This window comes from Sarcophilus harrisii, chromosome 2, assembly GCF_902635505.1.
Source record: "Sarcophilus harrisii chromosome 2, mSarHar1.11, whole genome shotgun sequence".
Classification (NCBI taxonomy): domain Eukaryota; kingdom Metazoa; phylum Chordata; class Mammalia; order Dasyuromorphia; family Dasyuridae; genus Sarcophilus; species Sarcophilus harrisii.
The window spans coordinates 53,383,723-53,404,055 of record NC_045427.1 but is presented as its reverse complement, the minus strand read 5'-3'; the positions used below and the strand labels follow the sequence as shown (position 1 = coordinate 53,404,055).

At 40.9% G+C, this 20,333-nt stretch overlaps 1 protein-coding gene across 1 annotated transcript in view; it reads left to right on the top strand.

The window, feature by feature from the left end:
* Positions 1-20,333, top strand: part of LOC100922348 (hepatocyte nuclear factor 4-beta-like) — a 72,371-nt gene that overhangs the window by 15,383 nt on the left and 36,655 nt on the right. Inside the window, 3 exon segments of the mRNA XM_023495082.2 lie at positions 4,129-4,330; positions 11,651-11,745; positions 18,609-18,715. Coding sequence (XP_023350850.2) covers positions 4,129-4,330; positions 11,651-11,745; positions 18,609-18,715 — 404 coding nt within the window.

The window sequence follows — 20,333 nt, the reverse complement described above, 5'->3', positions numbered from 1 at the left end:
TTGTCCTTACTAGAATATACTTCCTCTAGAATATACCTAGAATACAGAAATGCCCTTTCTGCAAGGAACAACTCAAGTGCCACTTCCTCTATGAAGCCTTCCCCAACACCACTACCCATACACGCACACAATCCAAATGAACGTGTTTTTTTCCCTTCCCCGAATTTTTTTTCTCTTTCCTTTGCTTACATTATCTTCTACTTTGTACCATAACTGATGCATGTGCATGGTAATGTAAGTTCCTAGAGGGAAGAATCTCTTGTTATTTTTCATTTGTCTTCCCAGTTGTGAATATTGTGTTCTCCTGTGAGACTCTGAGATCCCCAAGAGAGGAATCATTTTTGATGTTTCTTTACTTCTCTCAATGTCTGGTTCACAAGAAACACTTAAATGCTTATTGGCTGATCCAGTGTCTACTACAGGGCTTAATAAGTTGGTCTAATTAATATTTGTTGACTTTAATTGGTGATCATCTCTGTACTTCCTTCACCAAACAAGGTGCCTTATACGATAGGCAATATGCATTTATTAAGTACTTACTATATACCAGGCACTGTGCTAAGTACTGGGGATAAAAGCAAAAAGAAAGATAATCCCTGTTCTTTTTACATTTTCCTCCCTAGATCTTTATATTCTAATTCAAGGAGACAACACATAAAAGGGGAGTCTGAGAAAAGGAAATTTAAGAACAAAAAGACTAATGAGCCCAAGTATTTAAGTCCTCAGAGAAGTTCCTAGGTGGTGCAGTGGATAGAGTACCAGTCCTGAAGTCAGGAGGACCTGACTTCAAATCTGGTCTCTGGCACTTAACACTTCCTGGCTGTGTGACCCCGGGCAAGTCACTTAACCCCAATTGCCACAGAAAAAAAAGAGAGAGTGAGAGGTTCCGGCAGCAGAGGGATGAAGCACGGCCAGCCAGGATTCCTTTTCCAAATGCAGGCCATTGGGAGTAGGTGTACAGTACTGAATCCAAGATGCCCCGCATGTAAGGAACTCCCATAGGCAGTCTCTTATCCTTGAGGCAAAAAAGTGGTACCTGTCTTAGAAAGTTACCTGGAGAACTAGGAAGTTAAAGGACTTCCCTGTGGTCGCATACCAGTGTACATCACAGGGACAAGTTGAACCCCATCGTTGACTCTGAGACCAATTCTCCACTCACCCATCTTTGACAGCTTCTTTGCCTTGTACTGGTAAGCTAGGATAGGTACTACCCAGGACTTCCTATAGTATAGTACTTCTCCCAGGAGGGAACTTTGCAGATGAAGCAACTTGACCAGTGCAAATTATCATCCATCCCTGGCAACTTAGTCTTAGAGACTTGCCCAGAGAAGAACCAAGAGACAAAAAGACACAGTCAGTGCAAGTCTCTGGCAGAATCCACACTCTGGTCTTCCTTATTCTGAGGTCAGTTTCTATACCGAGTAATTATTTAATAAATAAGTGTTTGTTTAATTGAACTCTTAAAGCAACAGAGACTGAAGTACCTCTGTTTGGGTGGCACCTTTAAAGACCGTCCAGGCCAATGGAAGCCTCTGTGCCATCACCTTTACCAGATGTTGGACCGAGTCTCTCGAGTTCCCGGCAATTGGGAGAGGTGCACAGGCAATTTTGGAGCTAAAATTAAAGCTGTGAATTTTGGCTTTTCCCCACTTTTGTGGGGGAAGAGAAATGAGTTTTTGTGGCACAGTTGGTTGGCAGGTTTCTTTGAGCCACAAGATCTGGGCTGTTTTTCCTGAATGGACACTGCTCTGTGCTTTATTAGAACAGCAGCCTCCGGGCCAGCAGAGGGTCTGCCTGAGGCGACATCCCGACAACGGGTCAGGTCAGTCCACTGGGACACTCAGTCAGTGGAACAACGAGCAACTGAACTTTTCACTTTTTGGGAGAAGGCTCCAGACTCCCTTATGTCCAGTCAGGGGAGCCCCTGCAACTGCCTTATAGGTAACTTTCTAAGGCTGCTGACCTATAACAACAAAAAAGGTTTCATCCTAAGGGAGAGAAGACAAGCCTCTCTGCTTCTTTCTCTTCTATAAAGGGACTGACTGACTCTCCTGTCACAGATGCTCAGAGGTCCCCCTCCAAGGGACACGCCGAGCCCATTGGGCAAAAGAAAATCCTCTTTGGTCAGCATGTGTCTGTAGCTCAGCCACTGAGCTTTTCAGAGTTCTCAGAGATGAGTATGCAAATCACTCATCAAAGGGAAGCAGTAAGATCAAAGTTGCCTTGACCAATAATTCCATTTTACAGATGAGTAAGTAGAGGCCAGAGTAGGAGAAGGGACTGGACACAAGAGGAATCCAGAGAGGGAAACGTCTCTGCAGGGCCTGTGCCCTTCTACTGTCCTTGACAGTTGGAGAGGAAGAAACAGATCAGGAAGGATCTGTTTCAAATCTGTTTTGCTATGAGAAAGGGCTTGGTTTGCTGAAACCTGACTGAAAAAAAGAATATTCCCTAAATTTGAAAAAAAAACAGATTGGGAAGAGGCTGGATAGCCCAGTTGCTACCTATAACTTGAGAGGGAGAGACTCTTCCCCAGAGCCAAAAAGCAGATTTGAGGTGTTTGGCAGTTTTCTGGCTTAAGAAAATTGCTTGTCACTGAAAAAGCATAACATTTTCTCAGTATTCTGCCATGGGCGTCTATGTGCTAAAAGAGCTTTTGTTTTTTGGCTTTTTATTGCTTCGGCAGCCTGAGAATAGCAGAAAATCAGCTTTGCCGGAGAAGTTAATAGTAGAGAAACAGATTTGCCTAGCAGGAAACATGTGGTACAAACTGTTCTCTGAAGAAACCTAAAACATCAAGTACCACCACTGCCCTCTCTCCCCAACCAGCAAATGGGTTTACATAATCATGTGCCTCCCTGCTGGTTTTCTATAAATGTACGTACCATCCCTCCCGTGGATACTGTGTACAGTGGTGGGAGAGTAAAACCCAGGTTTCTGACTATATCTTTTTTTTTTTATTATTAAAGTTATTGGTCAAGGCAACTTTGATCTTATTGCTTCCCTTTGATGAGTGATTTGCCTACTAATCTCTGAGAACTCTGAAGAGCAAAACACATGCATGGACAATTTTTCAACAATGACCCTTGCAAAACCTTGTGTTCCAAATTTTCCCCTTCTTCCCCCTCCCTTCTCCCCTAGATGGCATGTAATCCAATTAACGTGTTAAAATGTATGTTAAATCCAATCTATGCATACATATTTATACAATTATCTTGCTGTACAAGAAAAGTCAGATCAAAAAGGAAAAAAAGAGAGAAAGAAAACAATGCAAGCGAACAACAGCAAAAAGAGTGAAAATGCTATGTTGTGCTCCACGCTCAGTCCCCACAATCCTCTCTCTGGGTGGAAATGGCTCTCTTGATCACAAGATCATTGGAATTGGTCTCAATCATCTCATTGTTGGAAAGTCCAACTATACCTTTAAATCTAAATTATTCTTGTTTTTGCCTTCTATTGAGTATTATTTCAGCTCTTATCTCCTATTGAGTAAAGATTATTATTCCTGATTTTGCCTTATTGACAAATAAATATTTCATATTTAAGAGACAATGGTGTCACTGTGACTGATTTTATCTAAATGGGAAATACATCAATGGGGGGATAGTAACTACAGTGGTTAGAAGTAGAAATGTTTCTCTCTGTGCATACACACCAGGGTTATTCTTGTATCCTTAGAGTGAATGCAAGTGAGGGAGCCAATCCCAACCCAAAAGAAATATAGGTCCTGAGTAGAGTAAGAGTTCGGGGTCATGATTAATCTACCTATAGACAATTTATGGGGCTATAATTTGGTCATAATATAGAACTGGATTTAATTTTTTGTGCAATAGAGAGCCACAGAAGGCTTGGGAAGAGACTAGTGCTTCAATCAAGAATACACACTGAAAAGGGGCTTCTGCTAATATGCACAAACTACATTGACTTTTGTAGTTTACCCTCAGGGAACTCCAGGATGCTAAGGTTCTTTCTCTGAAGAGTTAACTGGAATGGGGAACTCTGCTGAAGAAAAGAGGCCATGTTATTTATAAGGAACAAAGTCTAGCTGGGTGAACAAAAGGGATGGCTGCTGGTACTTGGATTTCATTTCCTCCTTTTCATTCTTCCTCCTTTTTCTTCATTTTAAAGGACACAGAGATTCAGGTCTAGGCCCCCCAGAGGTCACATCACCAGAATCCAGCCAGGCCAGCTTGCTGACTAATGGAATTAATTCCCTGTGTTCCATCTGTGGGGATCGTGCTACAGGCAAACACTATGGTGCTTCCAGCTGTGATGGGTGCAAAGGATTCTTCCGGAGGAGTGTCCGCAAGAACCACGTCTATTCTTGCAGGTATTGATAATAATATCATGGACTCTTCAAGTTGGAAGGGATCTTCGAAACTATCTAGTCCCACTTGCCACCCCCTGCAGGAACTGCCCTGGCAGACAGTTTTCCAGCCTCTTCTTCAACTACTCCATAATTCTGTTAACAAGGTCTTCCTTTAATTGAACTAAAATTAAACATGAGCTTCTTGACCATACATTTGCCTGTTTTTGAATTTCCAGCACTTAATATAGTGCTTAATAAATGACTGTTGACTGACTGATTGAAATCTACCTTCCTACAATTTCCCCTTTCACCTCCCTCATACTTCCATTGATCCTAATTCTCTACAATCACTAGCCAAATCTTGTCATTTCTACCTTCAAGATATCTCTTGCATGCTCTCCCTTCTCTCCAATTATACAACTCCCCCTTTACTTCAGGTTTTCATCACCTCCCTCCTCGGTTATTATAGCAGCCTCTAATTGGTCTAAACGCCTCAGATTTCTCCCCACTCCAATCTATCCTATGTACTCCCACCAAATAAATTTCCTTATATCATATAACTCCCCTGCTCAATCAATTAGCTTCCTATTGCATTTGTAGTAAAATGCAAACTCCTCTGTCTAACTGATAGGTGGGAGGGGCCTGGGAAGATGAATCACAGCTGCGCCTTAGAGAATGCCTTAAACAATCTGTTTCCTCCTTTAAGAGATTCAGCAAAGAATTTACTTAACTATTTGGGCTGGGTCCATACAGTGCCACAAAAATCAACATTTTGGACAAAGATTTTGTTGTTCTGTGAACAAATTAATGTATGAAGAAAAGCATTTATTAATCACTTCCTATGTGCAAAGAATTGTGCTGGGAGCTGGGGATACAAATTGAAAAAGAATACAATCCTTCCTCTCATGGAGTTCACATTTTGATGGGGGATATAATACAAATGGAAGGTTGCAGCTACAAGTCAGATGGAAAAATCCCATGATCCTTAGGATGCAGGGACAAGAGAGGCAGTAATGTCTCTTCTTCAACGTCATTTCCAATGATGAAAATGATATCAGTTTCTGCAGTGCCAAGGATGCGGGGGAGAGAACAGGAGAGGGGCAAAAATGCTTTTTTTCTGGATCTTCAGAGGCTGTGGCTGCAGTATCTGCAGGAGCAGTCGCCAGTCTATGTTGCCATGGAGATTGTTTCCCAGGATGTTGGCCATGGGCGCTGGACTATAAGCATGATTATTCATGAGGCTCTTGGGCAACTAGATCCAGGTTGTCTCCATCAGGGTCTAAAGAGCTGGTAGTCAAGGAGGTGATGGGGGTTGGTCTTGCCTGGCACATGCTGCTGCCTCCTACCTCCCCTTGCGTGAGCCCAGCTGTTTCAGCTTGGCTGGCTTGCCCGCCACGTGAGTGATGGTTGGTTGGCAGGCAGCGGGTACAGCTGACCCACTCTCTGCAAAAATTTCTTGCCCAGATGATGGCCATGAGGACTGGTCTGGAAGAAGGATTGGTGGTCTGGGATAAGAGGAGGATGGGAGTTAGCGGTGTATTGCCAATCCTAGGACTTGCTGCGCTTGTTTTCCTGTTGAGAGCTGATAGGCAGTAATTGTTGCTGGCGATGATGAGGAAGGGCCTCTTCTCCACGATGATTTCTCCCCAATGATGGCTGTGGAACTGGGTGAAACAGGTCTGGTGATACAAGGATACCACTAGTCCCACAGCTCTGGGATTCAGGTTCCTGGGTTATCACCATCAGGGCTTGAAAAGAGATGGTGGTCAAGGTGGTGATGGAGATCTGATTTGCTTGGCAAAAGAAGCCCCTCAGAAGGGCTTCCTGCTTCACAAGGCTAGCTTGCCAACCTATAAAGGCAAGGGCGTGTTGTCCAGAGAAAACTGATGACTTTTATCTGTGCCGGCTAACTGCAGGCTTTGTAAGAGTGAGTACCATCTAAGATGCTTCTTTGTATTCCCACAGTGTCCTGGGAAGTCCCAACAATGTTCATAGAATAAATGAATGAATGGATAGATGGATGGAATGGTTGGTGACATGTCTGGACTCACTCGCTCAATGTCAGGGTTTTAAATTTGCTTACCCAATTCAAAACAAGCTAAGAACCCAGAGAAGTCCTCTACATGGCTTTGTAAATAAATCTAAGCATGGTTTACTTTAATTAATCAATCAACCAGTGGCTATTAAGCCAATATGCTCTTGCCAGACTTTGTGAGGGACAGAAAAATAGTAAAGAGCAGCTACTAGCTCACCTGTCTAGTTCAGAGAATCACAAATTTAGAGGTGAAAAGGACTTCAGAGACCATCTAGTCCAATGTTTTCATTTTACAGATGAAGAAACTGAGGTCCAGAGAGGCTACATGACATATAGGGTCACATAAGTACTAAGGTCAAGAACAGGATTTGAACCCACAACTTTTGACCTCAAAGTTAAGGTCCTTTTAACATTCCCTGCCTGACTAATTAGAAAAACTTGCTTATGAACTTATGATTTTGTTGTTGTAGGTCCTTCCTCTACCATGTCTAAACAAATTGTAGCCCACGAACGTCAAGTGAGCCTTAGGAGCCTTTGCTGAAAATAAGGCTAGTGGGTGCTAGGGAGAGGGAGGAATTCCAAGTGAGGTACTTAAAACCCTGAAAGATGATGCTCTTCAAGGGCTGTTCTCAGTAGGCCAGGAAATTTGGAAAATACAATAATAATCACTGGATTAGAAAAGATCAGTTTATGTCCCATTCCTGAAGAAGGGCAATACCAAAGAATAATCAAATTATCAAAGAATTGCACTCATTTCATATGCCAGCAAGGATATATTTAAGATTATACAAGTCAGGCTTCCACAATATATGAATATAAAATTACCAGAAAAACAGACTTTCAAAGAGGCAGAGGAACTGGAGACCAAATTGCCATTCACTGGCCATGGCAATTGCCATGGCAATTCACTGGATTATGGAGAAAGGCAGGGAGTTCCAGAAAAACAAACAAACAAATAAAAACCATCTACTTCTGCTTCATTGATTACTGAAGTCTTTGACTATGTGGATGACCACAAAGAGTGACAAGTCCTCAACTGATGGGAGTGACCAATCATCTTATTTGTCTCCTGAGAAATTTGTATGCAGTCAACATGCAACAGAACTAAACATGGATTGACTAAATTGTTTTAAGATTGGGAAAGGAGCACGACAAGGCTTATTTATTTATTTAACTTATTTTATTATTATTCACCTTATTTATTTAACTTAAATGCAGAGTACATCATGTGAACTGTCAGATTGAATGAATCAAAAGCTGATGTTGAAATTGCTGGAAAAATATCAACAGTTTCAGATACGCAGACAATACCTTCCTGGTAGCAGAAAGTAAAGAGAAATTAAAAAGTCTCTTAATGACAGTAAAAGAGGATAGTATAAAAACTGACTTGAAGCTTAACATCAAAAGAACAAATAGAGGAAAAATGAAAGCAATGTCAGATTTTATATTCTTGGGCTCAAAGATCACTGCAGATAGCAATTGCTGCCATGAAATTAAAAGATACTTGCTCCTTGAAAGGGAAATTATAGCAAATCTGGATAGTACCAAAAAGCATCACCTTGTAATCAAGGTTTGTATTGTTAAAACTAAGGGTTTTTTTTTTCCAATAGTAATGTATAGCTGTGAGAGCTGGACTATTAGTAAAACTGAGTGCTACAGAAGTAACACTTCCAATTGTGGTGCTGGAGAAGACATTTGAGAATCCCTTGGACAGCAAGGAGAACAAATGAGTCAATATTTTAAAGAAATTAATTTAGGGTATTCACAGGCATGGTGGCTAGAGGTGAGTTAGGAATATTTAAGTTCAAATCTGGCCTCAGATACTTTCTAGCTTATGACCCTAGGCATGTCACTTAACCCTGTCTGCCTCAGTTTCTCACCTGTAAAATAAGCTAGATAAAGGAAATGGCAAACTGCTCCAATATCTTTGCCAAGAAAACCCCCAAAAGGATCTTGAAGAATTGGACCCAACTGAAAATGGTATCTCCCCAATTTAATGTAAGTTTGTTGAGGGAAAAGACTTGTCTTTTGTCTTTGTGACCCCAGTCCATAGCTCATAGTAAGTGTTTTGCAGACAGCATCATATAGTGGATCAAGTATGAAGCTTGGAGTCAGGAGGCACTAAGTTCAAATCCTACCTTTGAGAATTTGTGATTTGTATGGCTGTGGGCAATAAATCAACAAATATTAAGCACCTTCTGTGTGCTAGGTACTCTGCTAGTAGATACATATATAAAGAATGCAATAATTCCTCCTCACAAAGAGCTCATATTCCAATGAGGGAGACATATGTGTGTGTACGTAATGTATATATACATATAGCATAGATACAAAATTAATAAATCCAAATATATACAAAATAGCTAAATACAAGGTAATTCAGGAGGGAAGGGAGGCTTCATACAGAAAATGGTGCTCAAAATGGAAGGGAAGCTTGAAAAGGAGAAAGAGACTATATGAAGTGAGGGGAATGAAGGAATGCATTTCAGGTATGTAGGAAAGCCAGGACAAAGACACAGGTGGAAGATCAAGGGTCACGTGTGAAGATCAGAGAGATCATTTGTTTGGATCACAGAGTATAAGAAGGGGAACAATGACCAATGAAGCTATAAAAATAAATAGATAGGAGCTTTGTTGTTTAGTACTATAAAATCTAGATAAAGATTTTAATTTATTATGGAAGTAATATGAAAGCAATGGCATTGACTAAGTATGGGGGTAGCATAATGGGACCTACATTTTAGGCAAATTATCTTGCAGTAGTATGTAGCATGGACTGAACTGAGGAGAGACTTGAGGCAGGAAGGTCAAGAAAAAGGATGATGACTTAAACTAACAAAATAGCTGTGTAAGTGACAAAATGGGATGGGATACAAGAGATATTGTGAATATAAGATTTGGCATCTGACTAGAGAGAAGTCGGAATTCATCAATTTTTCCTTCCCCCTCCCAAAAAAACCCATTCTGGGGCAGGTAGGTGGTTCGGTGGATAGGGCACCAGCGCTGAATTCAGGAGGACCTGAGTTCAAATCTGGTCTCAAACACTTAACACTTCCTAGCTGTATGACCCTGAGCAAGTCACTTAACCCCAATTGCCTCAGAGGAAAAAAAAACCCTTCCTTTCTTTTAATCTTTCCTATTTCTGTTAAAGGTACCACCCAACTTCAGTGTTATTCTGGACTTCTCATAATCCCCCCTAAGTCTCTACCCTGAGCTTCAGATCTACATCACTCATTGATGGACTGGATTTTTCAAACTGGAAATCCCAGAAACCTCTTGCACACCTGGCCCTTCTGAGCTCCACATCTCCTGGAAGTCTACCAAAGCTCCTATTTGTTGTTTCCATGATATTATCTATCCATCTTGTCCTCTGCCATCCCCTTCCCCTTTTGTTTTCAATCCTACCCAACGACAAGGTCTTTTCCAGTGTGGCCAAAGTATTTAAGCTTCAGCTTCAGTATTTGTCTTTCCAATAAGTAGCCTGAATTAATTTTTAAAAATATTTATTGTTTTGATCTTCTTGCTATCCAATGGGACTCTCAAAAGTTTTCTCCAGCACCACAATCCAAAGGGTAAGAGATAGGTCTATTATTATCTCCAGAAAACTGAGGCACAGTGAGTTAATATGATTTGTTTAGTGTCATACATTTGGGAAGTACCCAAGGTGAGATTTGAAATCAGGTATTTTTGATGCTGCTTCCAGAACCCTATCCATTTCTCCACTTGGTGTGCCTATTCAATAGGTTCTAGTGGCTTTTCCAAGATAAAATATAAAGTTCTCTATTTGGACATTCAAAATTCTTCCCAATCTGTTCCAATCTTACCTTTCTAGCATTATTACCCAATATGTATCTTATCATACTCTACCATCTGGCCAATTTTTTTTTCTTTTTTTGCAGAGGCAATTGGGGTTAAGTGACTTGCCCAGGGTCACACAGCTAGGATGTGTTAAGCATCTGAGGTCAAATTTGAACTCGGGTCCTCTTGACTTCAGGGCTGATGCTCTATCTACTGCACCACCTAGGTGCCCTCCAAATTTATTTTCTTAACAATTCATTATGTGTGCCTTCATCTCCCAGCTCAGTGTCTTTTCATCTAATGTCTCTCTTGTCTGAAATACCCTTCCTCCTTACTTTTAGAAACCTTAGCTTCCTTTAATACTCAATTCAGGCAACACCTTCTATATAAGGCCTTTCTTGAATCCTGACCCTCTAAGATTTTTTTGACCTTGCACATAATTTATAATATACGTATATATTTATTCATTTATTTCCCCTTCAAAGCACCTTCAAAAGAATGCAATTTCCTTGAGAACAAGGACTGTCACTTTTGCCTTTGTACTCCTAGTGTCTGGCACATTGTGGGTCCAAATACTTCATTTGAAAGAAGAAGAAAATTAGAGTCAGTTAAAGAAGTGATTGTGCAATTCAACATCAGAACCCGGACTTGAATTCAGATCTCTTGCTTCTCAGTCTCATAGTCTGTTTTGCCTCTCCTTTGACTCCCCTATAATCCATGAAAAAAATCCATAATTTTTGCTTAAAATCCTTACCTTCCTTCAAGATTCAACTGTTTCATCTCCTAGCAAAACCCCTGGTTACTAGGGTTCTCTCTCCCTCCTTAAGTTATCATATATATTTTGATCTGTTTGCATATTGTATATGGGCACACTGATGCATGTGCATGTGTGTGTCCTGGCACACATGAAATCCCCAAAAATATCCCTTAAGAGCAGAGTACATCTCCTCCCCCTCCTACACTTAGCACATACATCAACCTGTCAACATGTTGGTCTTATCAAAGGCAAATTCTATGGTCTGAGAGAGATGTATAAGGCTCAGAGAAAGTGGGACCTGCTCGTTGTCTGACAGCCAGCTGCTCCACATACCAAAACCGTGACCAAAACTTAGGTTTTGTTGACTTGAAGTCTAACATTCGATCCAGTACACTATGTTGATTCTTTAGTAATAGTAGGCACTTAATAAATGTTGGTTGAATTCAGTTGACTTACGAGTACATACAAAATATAGGAAATAAATGCTTAGAACACAGTAGACAGAGCACAAGACTTAGAATATGGAAGACCCAAGTTCAGAAACCTCTATCTACCTCAATTTTGTCATCTGCAAAATGGGGATAATATCTTCAAGGCTCTGAGAACCGGAAATCCAAAGTTCCTGCTCCCAGGAACAAGTCAAGCTTCCCAGTCCTTATGGTTGTGAGGAAAGAGATCTCGGAAAACAGGCTTCCCAGCCTGGAGAAGCCCCCACAGGGATAATTAATAACTTTCTCCTCTTTCTCTTTAGGTTTAACAGACAATGTGTAATTGATAAAGACAAGAGGAATCAATGCAGGTATTGTCGATTGAGGAAATGTTTTAGAGCAGGAATGAAGAAAGAAGGTGAGTCCGGAATTCAGTTCTTCTTATTTCCCATGTGTTATGATGTCCAAGATCCTAACGCTGCTTAAATTGCACTTGAAATTCAATGTTTACCTAGGGCTCTAGATGGATTTTCCCCCTCATTTTGCTGCGGCATCCTCAGTTCCTAGCACAGTAGTCTTGTACATGCCAGTTTTAAGCACTTGATAATTGTTTATTGACATAACATTGATATTCTAGAGCTTGAAAGGACTGCAATGAGCATACTTCCTGTTCATTTTACAGGTGGGAAAACTGAGGCTCAGCATGGCTGAGGGTCTCGCCCATGGCTAGCACATAGTAAGCAAATCCCATAGAAGTGGGATTTGAACACGTGTCCTTTTACTCCATAAACTATTGTTCTTTCCATTAATAGATTAGTTTGGACCAAAGGCTATTTTAATAGGGTCATAACGGAAGGAAGGTGTGGATGAGACATACATTGTGGAGAAAGAATCCATCCAGCTCGGCAACTGGAATTTGGAAAATGAAGGAGGAGGATAGTTCAGGGCTTGAAGGATGGGTGACTCATCCAATGATGGTACCATGCAAAGATGATAATGAAGGAAAGGAAAGAGAAGGGGGCTTTGGTCTTCATGACTCACTGGTGTGTTGTGTCAAATCCACTGTTTGGAAACAATCAGCAAGGGTCCTGGGGGAATTTTTTGAGGCTGGGAAGGGAGGAAGAGCAAGCAGGCTGTTGAGAAATATGTAGGTTGTGGAAAAACAGCAAATGTGGCAGTGGGAATAAGAGAATGTTGGCCTGGAAAGAAAAGATGCTTAGGTTGGTGTTTCCTGACTGGTGCCTCATGGCAAGGCCACAGGCAACTACAGACTCATCCATGGCCCACAGTAAATGGGCATTCAGCAGTTCCAGCTGCCTCAGAGTCCCAGACAGGGCTAAGCCACAACAAAGTAGTAAAGGAGACCAAGACTGAATTTCCCAGAATCCTCTTTCCCCCCCAATTGTACCCCTCCTTAACATCTCTCTCTGTTTTTCCCTATTCCGTAACCCAAAAACAAAACAAAATCTCAAAGATCTGGGATCAGCTCTTTCAGAGTGAATTTAAACCAGTGACACCTTTCTGAAAGGGTAACTTAGGTTACAACCTCATCTCTACTTGGGGAAGAGAGGAGTTGTTCTCTGTTAAAAGCCATAGGCATTTGTAAGCCAGACGCTCTTAGATTCTAGGAATAGCATAATAAAATGACTCCATCTCAAACAGCTTATCTTCCCGTGGGCTTATAATACATCCACAGACACGAACATATAAGTAGGAGAGCAGGGAGAAGTAGAATGATTGGAGATGTGACTATGGAGAATAGATCATGGAGAAGTTATAGTCAAACTGAAGAACATCTGAAACAAAGAGATTTGTTCCTCTCCAGGTGAGAGAATAACCTTGAACCCACGTGGACCAAAGAGATAGCCCCACCTGCTTAGTCAATGGGTTTCAGGATGAAAACAGAGGATCTCTTTCCACCATGGTCCAGTCTCTGTCCCAGATGGGCATCCTACTGCATTCCTAGCTTTCTCTTTTTGGGGTAGACTTAGAGATACACACTTTATTTCCTTTTCCCCTGGATGGCTTGATTTGACTCTTTGCACACTCTTCTTCCTCTCCCCCTTATCCTAATCCTGCCCCATCTTTCAAGTCCCCCCTCAAGCTCAGCCTCCTTCAGGAAGTTTCCAGTCTTCACTCCTGTTTCCCTTTTCTCAACCCTTCCCACATGTCCTTTCTGTCCTGCTCAGTCCATCAGTTACATGTTAGCTCATATCTCTATAGCATCCGAAGGTTTATAAAGTATTTTCTTAATAACAGCCTTATGAGGTAGAAAGAACAAATCCATTTTATAGGCAAGTACAATGAAACTCAGTCAGGGAGTTTCAGAGCCATGATTCAGTTGTAGGGTCACCTGATCATGGTTACACAGATTTAGGGTTGGAAGGGACCCTCATGTTGACCAGTTCCCTTCGTTTTACAGATGAGGAAATCTGAGCAAAAACAACTAATCCATGCTAGCCAGCTAGTTGAAGATGATAAGATAACCACGATATGTGTTAGCTTTCTCTGACTTCAGAGTCATCCCTCTCTGGTGTAAGAAGTGGGCTCAGCTCGGTCTTTGTTGTCTCCTGGCAATTCCTTCCCCTGAAATCTTGTAGATCTTATCATCTCACTAGGGTCAAAGGCCCCACAAATCTGCGTCAGCTCTCGGGCCATCCTGAGAACCAGGAAATGCTTGGCTGCCGTGCTCAGTAACCATTTGCACAGTTCAGTGCTGAGAAGCTTGGTGCTTGGAGATGATGAGGCTAAAGTGATTGGAGCCTTTAAGGGCATTGCCCCAGGTTTGTTGTTGTCAAGTCCTTTTTCTGTTATAGCTGACTCTCGGTGACTCCATTTGGAGATTTTCTGGCAGAGATATTGGAGTGGTTTGCCATTTCCTTCTCCAGCTCATTTGATAATGGAGGAAACTGAAGCAAAATAGATGAAGTGACTTGCTCAGGGTCACATAAGCCAGTCAATGTCTGAGGCCAGATTTGAACTCACAAAAATGAGACTCCAGGTTGGGTGTTCCATCCACTGTGCTACCCAGCTGCCCTAATAACCACTTCCAACCACAAAGAGAGAGACAGAGACAGAGACAGAGACGGAGAGAAGGGGAGAGAAACACAGAGAAAGAGAGAGAGAGAGAGAGAGAGAGAGAGAGAGAGAGAGAGAGAGAGAGAGAGAAGATAGAAACAGAGAGAGAGAGAAACAGAGAGAGAGAGAAACAGAGAGAGAGAGAGAAAACAGAGACAAAGATGGACAGAAAGAGAGACAGAAGAAGGAAAAGGAGGAGAAGAAGGAGGAGGAAGAGGAGGAGGAGGGAGGAAAGAAAGGAGGAAGGGAGATCTGTTACTCCTTTGGGACTTATCCTTGTCCTCTGAATTACCTTTGCCTATGTCTATTAAAGGTCTCAGAAGGGTCCTCCAGAGTATACAAGGAAAAGTAACAATAGATCATCAGAACCGACAGGGAGCTAGACATCTGGGATTCAGAGACACTGACGTGAATATATGAGTTCCCTTCTTGGTCTGGCATTCCCCAGGTTGGTGCTCATTGCAGTCCCTCCACGCTTTCTCATCCTGCATGATTCTTGTCCATATTTACCTTACATAATATAAAGCTGCCTCTTAGAGGAAGCCAGGTAGTTTAGTGGACAGAGCACTCAGTCTGCAATCAGGAAGACCTGAGTTTGATTCTAAGTCCATTCTTAGTGAGTGTGTGACCTTGGCCACATCCCTTTAACCTCAATTTGCCTCAGTTTCCTTATCTGTAAAATGAGGGTAAGAATAGCAGGACTATTGTAAGAATCAAATGAAATAGAATCAGATATAGTAAGTATTATATTAATGTTTTTTTTATTATTATTACTATATGACAAATATGGAAAAATGTTTTGTAAGACCTTATGTCTTAATACCCCTAAGAGTATACATGCAGGAACTTAAATGAGGAAGATCAATAAATTTGGAATCAAAAGACTCTAAAAACACCTGGATTTGAGTCTTGCCTTGGGCTTTAAGTGAAATATAAAGTATTTTTTCTCTAACATGTGTAAAAAAATTTTCCTGAAATTTTCTTAATTAGAAGGTTTCTCTGAAATGGATTACTGAGTGCCTTTTTCCCTCTAACTAGATTATATGTCCCATGAGATCAGGAATGATGTCATATATGACTTCCCAGTATATGTGTATCTCCCAGAAGAATGTCAGTTTTGTGAGGATTGAGATTATTTCATTTTTTCCTCTATGTCCCCAGTGGCTAGCCCATAATAGGGGCTTAATAAATGTTTGTTGAATTCAATTAAATAGGCATTCGATTAATGTTCATTGTTGATAAAGGGAGATAAAACCCAGTTTCCTTTTTCAAGAAACTAACAATCTGGGGCACCTAAGTGGAACAGTGGATAGAGCATCAGCCCTGAAGTCAGGAGGACCTGAGTTCAAATCAGACACTTAACACTTCCTAGCTGTGTGACCCTGGGCAAGTCACTTAACCCCAATTACCTCAGCAAAGAAAAAGAAACTAACAATCTCTTTAGAAAGAGAATTTGTGTACATTAATGCCGTCTTTTGCCTTGTTTAATAACTAAGTGCTAAGCCAAGTTCTAGATATAAACTCAAAGGAGGCAGAATGGACTGATATGATTAGGAGAGGGTTTCTCAAAGGGTAGGACTCAAGCTCAGTCCTCCAAAATAGAATGAATTTGGTTAAAAAGAGATGGGAGTGGGAAAGGGATTACAGGTATAGATTATAGTGGTAGCAAAGCCGGGGAAGTGGGAAGAAAAGTTTGACATCTCTTTTATAGATAGCATGTGACTAGTCTCGATGGAATGGAGAATTTGAGCAGAAAAGTCCTTGGAACAGAAGGCCAGAAGACCAGAACTAGATTGGGAAAAGCCATTTATGGCATGTTAAAGAAAGTGGATTTTATCCCAAAGGCAATAGGGAGCTATTAAAAGGTTCTGAACAAAATCAGAGTGGTGATTTAATGCAGACAGCAGTGCCAAGGATGGACGAGGCAGCCAGGGTTCCAGTTAGGAAGCTTTGGCAATGGTGCAAAAATATAAGAATAAGAGCGGTGGTGACGAATGGAAGAAGAAAATCATCCTGGCTCAGTGATGCTCTCTAGGGAGGAGATAAAGGAGAGAGGAAAGTCAAAAGTGACTGGGTAACTAGAAATGTGATAATACCATCTATAAATAACAAGAAAGCAGCAGGGACAAGTTTTGGAGGGAAGATCATAGAGATACCTCAACCCCTTCATTCAACCCAGAGAGAAATGATTTCCCCCCAAAATATCACAGCAAGGACTTAACTGAAGCTGGGGAGATGTTGAGTTCAGTTACAGTGCCTGGAAGGGACCATTTTGGGGAAAGACTGTTGAGAAATAAGATGAACCAGTCAAGCCTTTGGCAATGGGGACACCAAAATGTCAGGTGCAATGTCGGGGTGGACATTTAAGAGGGAGACAATCCTTCAACCACAAAGCCAAGATCAGAGGGAGGGCTGACCTCTGCTCTACTTAGGAACATAATAAATATTGCAGCATTAGAGGATGCGAAATTTGCCTGGTTTTCATCTTGGGTGAATCATTAACAACTTTGTTCAGGCCCTAGCCTGACTTCTGAGGAAACTGTAGTGATCATGGGGGAAAACAATCACCTGGAGAGGGTTGAAGCAACCCCATAGCAGCAATTAACCTTATCAGAGTAGGTGCCATAGAAACAGTTTGGAAATTTAAGATAAGTTGGGAAATCTTGAGATGGTTCCTTTTAAAGAAATATTAATAATGCTTTATCATCACTTTTTTATAGTCAGACATGACCAACACCCACCCTTAATCCCTGATAAAGTAGAGCAAGAAATTGCCATGCAATCCCAATCAGCAAGGTACTTTACTGGCCAATTCCAGGGCCCAGCCCAACCCTTCCCTCCTTGGTGAAGTCTCCACTGACCACCCTAGATCTCCCTGCTTTGGATCTTCTAACACTTAACTGTTTGCCTGGTGCTATGGGGAATGAGAGGAAACTGCAGCAAGAAGACCTGGATTTGAGGGTTGGACCTAATTACCAATGGGACTTGGCTTTCTGAGACAATATGGTGAAGATGGAAAGAGTCTTGGACTTAGAACTGGGGGAGACCTGGGCTCTGAAACTGCCTCTAGCATTATTTACTTTGGCGGAGTCAACCTAACCCGTTTCAGTCTTGGTTTGCTTATCTATAAAACAAAACAGCTAATAGAGTGCTTATCACAAGTCAAGCGCTTTACAAACATTTGATCCTGTCAGCAACCCTGGGAAGGAGGTGCTATCATTATGCCCATTTTACAAATGAGGAAACTGAGGCAGGCAGAGGTCAAGTGACCTCCACAGGGTCACAATCTAGTAAGAATCCGAGGTCTTCTTAACTCTAGACCCACTGAGTCACTTAGCTGGGTATGAAATCTCTAATGCTTCACAAAATTATTGTGAGGATCTGATGAGATTACAGATGACAGAAATGTAGATTTAAATGTAGATTAAAACTTTAAAGGGCCAAAATCTAAGCTAATATTCTTAGTTTATCATCTGAAAAATGAAAATAATACCCTATTTCTTAGGGTTATTTTGAAGCAAGTGCTTTAACCATAAATCTCTATAGAAACACACACACACACACACACACACACACACACACACACACACCAGGGCTGAATAAGGCTGCAAGGTACAGTTTGATGATGATGATGATAATAATAATAAGAAACATGTATATGAGTGTGTGTGTGTGTGTGTGTAAAATATAAAGAGCTTTGGATTTTTCACCAATAAATCTTGGATCTGCCCTTCACTAATTACGTGATTGTGGACAAGTCAACTCTTTTGGTTTCATACAATAGCTGATACAAAAGGATTGGATCCTTCCCATGCTATCCCTGTGACCCTTTCTCTCAATTTATACAATGAAACTATAGAATTCTAAAGCTTGTGAAAGGGGGCTTAGAGAACACTCGATGTGACTTGCTTTTTGACAAATGAGGAAACTGAGACCAAGAGAAAGTCACTGTTTAGGGTCTCCCCACCCAGTTTCATTTATTTATTTATTTATTTTTGGTGGCAGGCACATTTTCCCATATTTCTTTGTATCCAGAGCCAATCTCAATGCTTACACATGATTACTGCTCGATAGATTGTTGTCGGTGGGTTGATTGTCTGTTTAGTAGATTCAGTCAGTAGCTGGGCAGATATCATGGATCAGGGATGATTTGACATGAGCCCAGCTTATGCTCAGTTGACTGTGTGTATCTCCTTCTCAAAGCTGTACAGAATGAGCGAGATCGGATAAGTATTCGCAGGAACAGCTATGAAGACAGTGGGTCCCTGTCGATTGCCATCCTGACCCAGGCAGAAGTGATGGCAACCCAGGTAGGAGAATGCTTTTATTATTGTTCCTTCTTAATCTTGGATTTCAAATTTGGTAATTGTTGAGGTGGAAGAGAGAGAAAAGGAGAAAGAAGAGGTGGAGGAAGAAGAGGAGGAAGGAAAGGAGGAGGAAAAGGAAGAGGAGGAGATGGAGGAAGAAGAGGAGGAAGGAAGGAACTCCCTATTCTCTTAGATTCTGTATACTGAGGATGTAAGGGTTTTCTAGATATCTCTAAAGAAAGATCACCAATGTTACTTAGCCTCCATCCTTGACTCTTCATTGAGTCTCGTGTGCAGAAGGTGGAGAGTCTCCACAGGGACTATGATTATCAGGTGTTACTTATCATTTTAAGACAGATGATAAACTTGCCTGATGAGGAAGGGACTTTATAGGACACATAGGGGAGTATTTAATGGCACCTGGATTCAATTTAAATTGACTTTCAAGAGTGGATTCTTAAAATTTCAGCACTAGCATCTACATCTCGGAAATTGGCAAACACTACAAATGGAGTCCAATTTATTGTTTTATGGATTGTTTAGGTTTAAGAAAATGATGGGGAAAATAAATAAGATTAATTAAAAATAAGATTAAACTTTAAAATTTACAATTATTTTAAACTTTAAAATGTATCATGTATACTTTTTTCCCCAAAGATCTGGTTGTTAAACATTTACTAGCATACCTTTTTCTTCATTTTCTCTCCTTCAGCTCAGTTCCCAAAATGTGAGCCACCCCTGCTCACATTTTGGATGGGTCTTTTTTTTTTGTAAGATACTTTCACATCTAAGATCTTTTCTGACTCTCACAAGAACAGTGAGAGGGCAGTAAATATTAGCTCCATTTTTCTTCTTATAAATAACATTTACATTGCATTTTGAGGACCTAAGATCTGTTTGAAAAAGATGGGATCAGAGAATACCTAATTAGGAAATCATAGTTCACTTAGTCCAACACAGACTAAAATTAGAATCCCCTTCCAGCATTTTTGACGAATAGTCATCCAACTTTTGTTTGAAGATATCAACTATCTCTTGAGGAAGCCCATTCCTCTTTGGATACTTCTAATGATACAGATAGTTTCTGTACATTAAGTAAAAATATAACCATGATTTCCACCCACTGCTCCTACTTCTAAATTCAATCTCTTCTTCACACAATTAATTATCTTTTAAATAGTTGAAGATAATCATTATGTCTAGATGCCCACCTCCTTTCTTTCAACAATTCCAAATATAGTCTGATCTCAAAGTCCCCAATATCCCTTTATGAATGCTTTCTACAAAATAATGCACAATAATGCAAATGTGATCTGACTAGAGTAGATTCCAACAGCACCATTCCCTCTCTTGGACTCCACTCTACATCTATTCAAGCAGCCCAAGACCCCATTAGCTTTTTTGGCTCCTATAACCCACTGTTGATTATTATTGACCTCAAAGTCTCCTGAAGCTTTTTCAAGTCTTTTTCAGACAAACTGCTGCCTCCCTTTCTCCTCCACTTTTTACTTAATGCAATTGACTTTTTGAACACAAGTCTATGACTTTACATTGATGCCTATAATATTAACATATAGACCATCTGATATTTACACTTATACTTACATTTACAGACCATCCA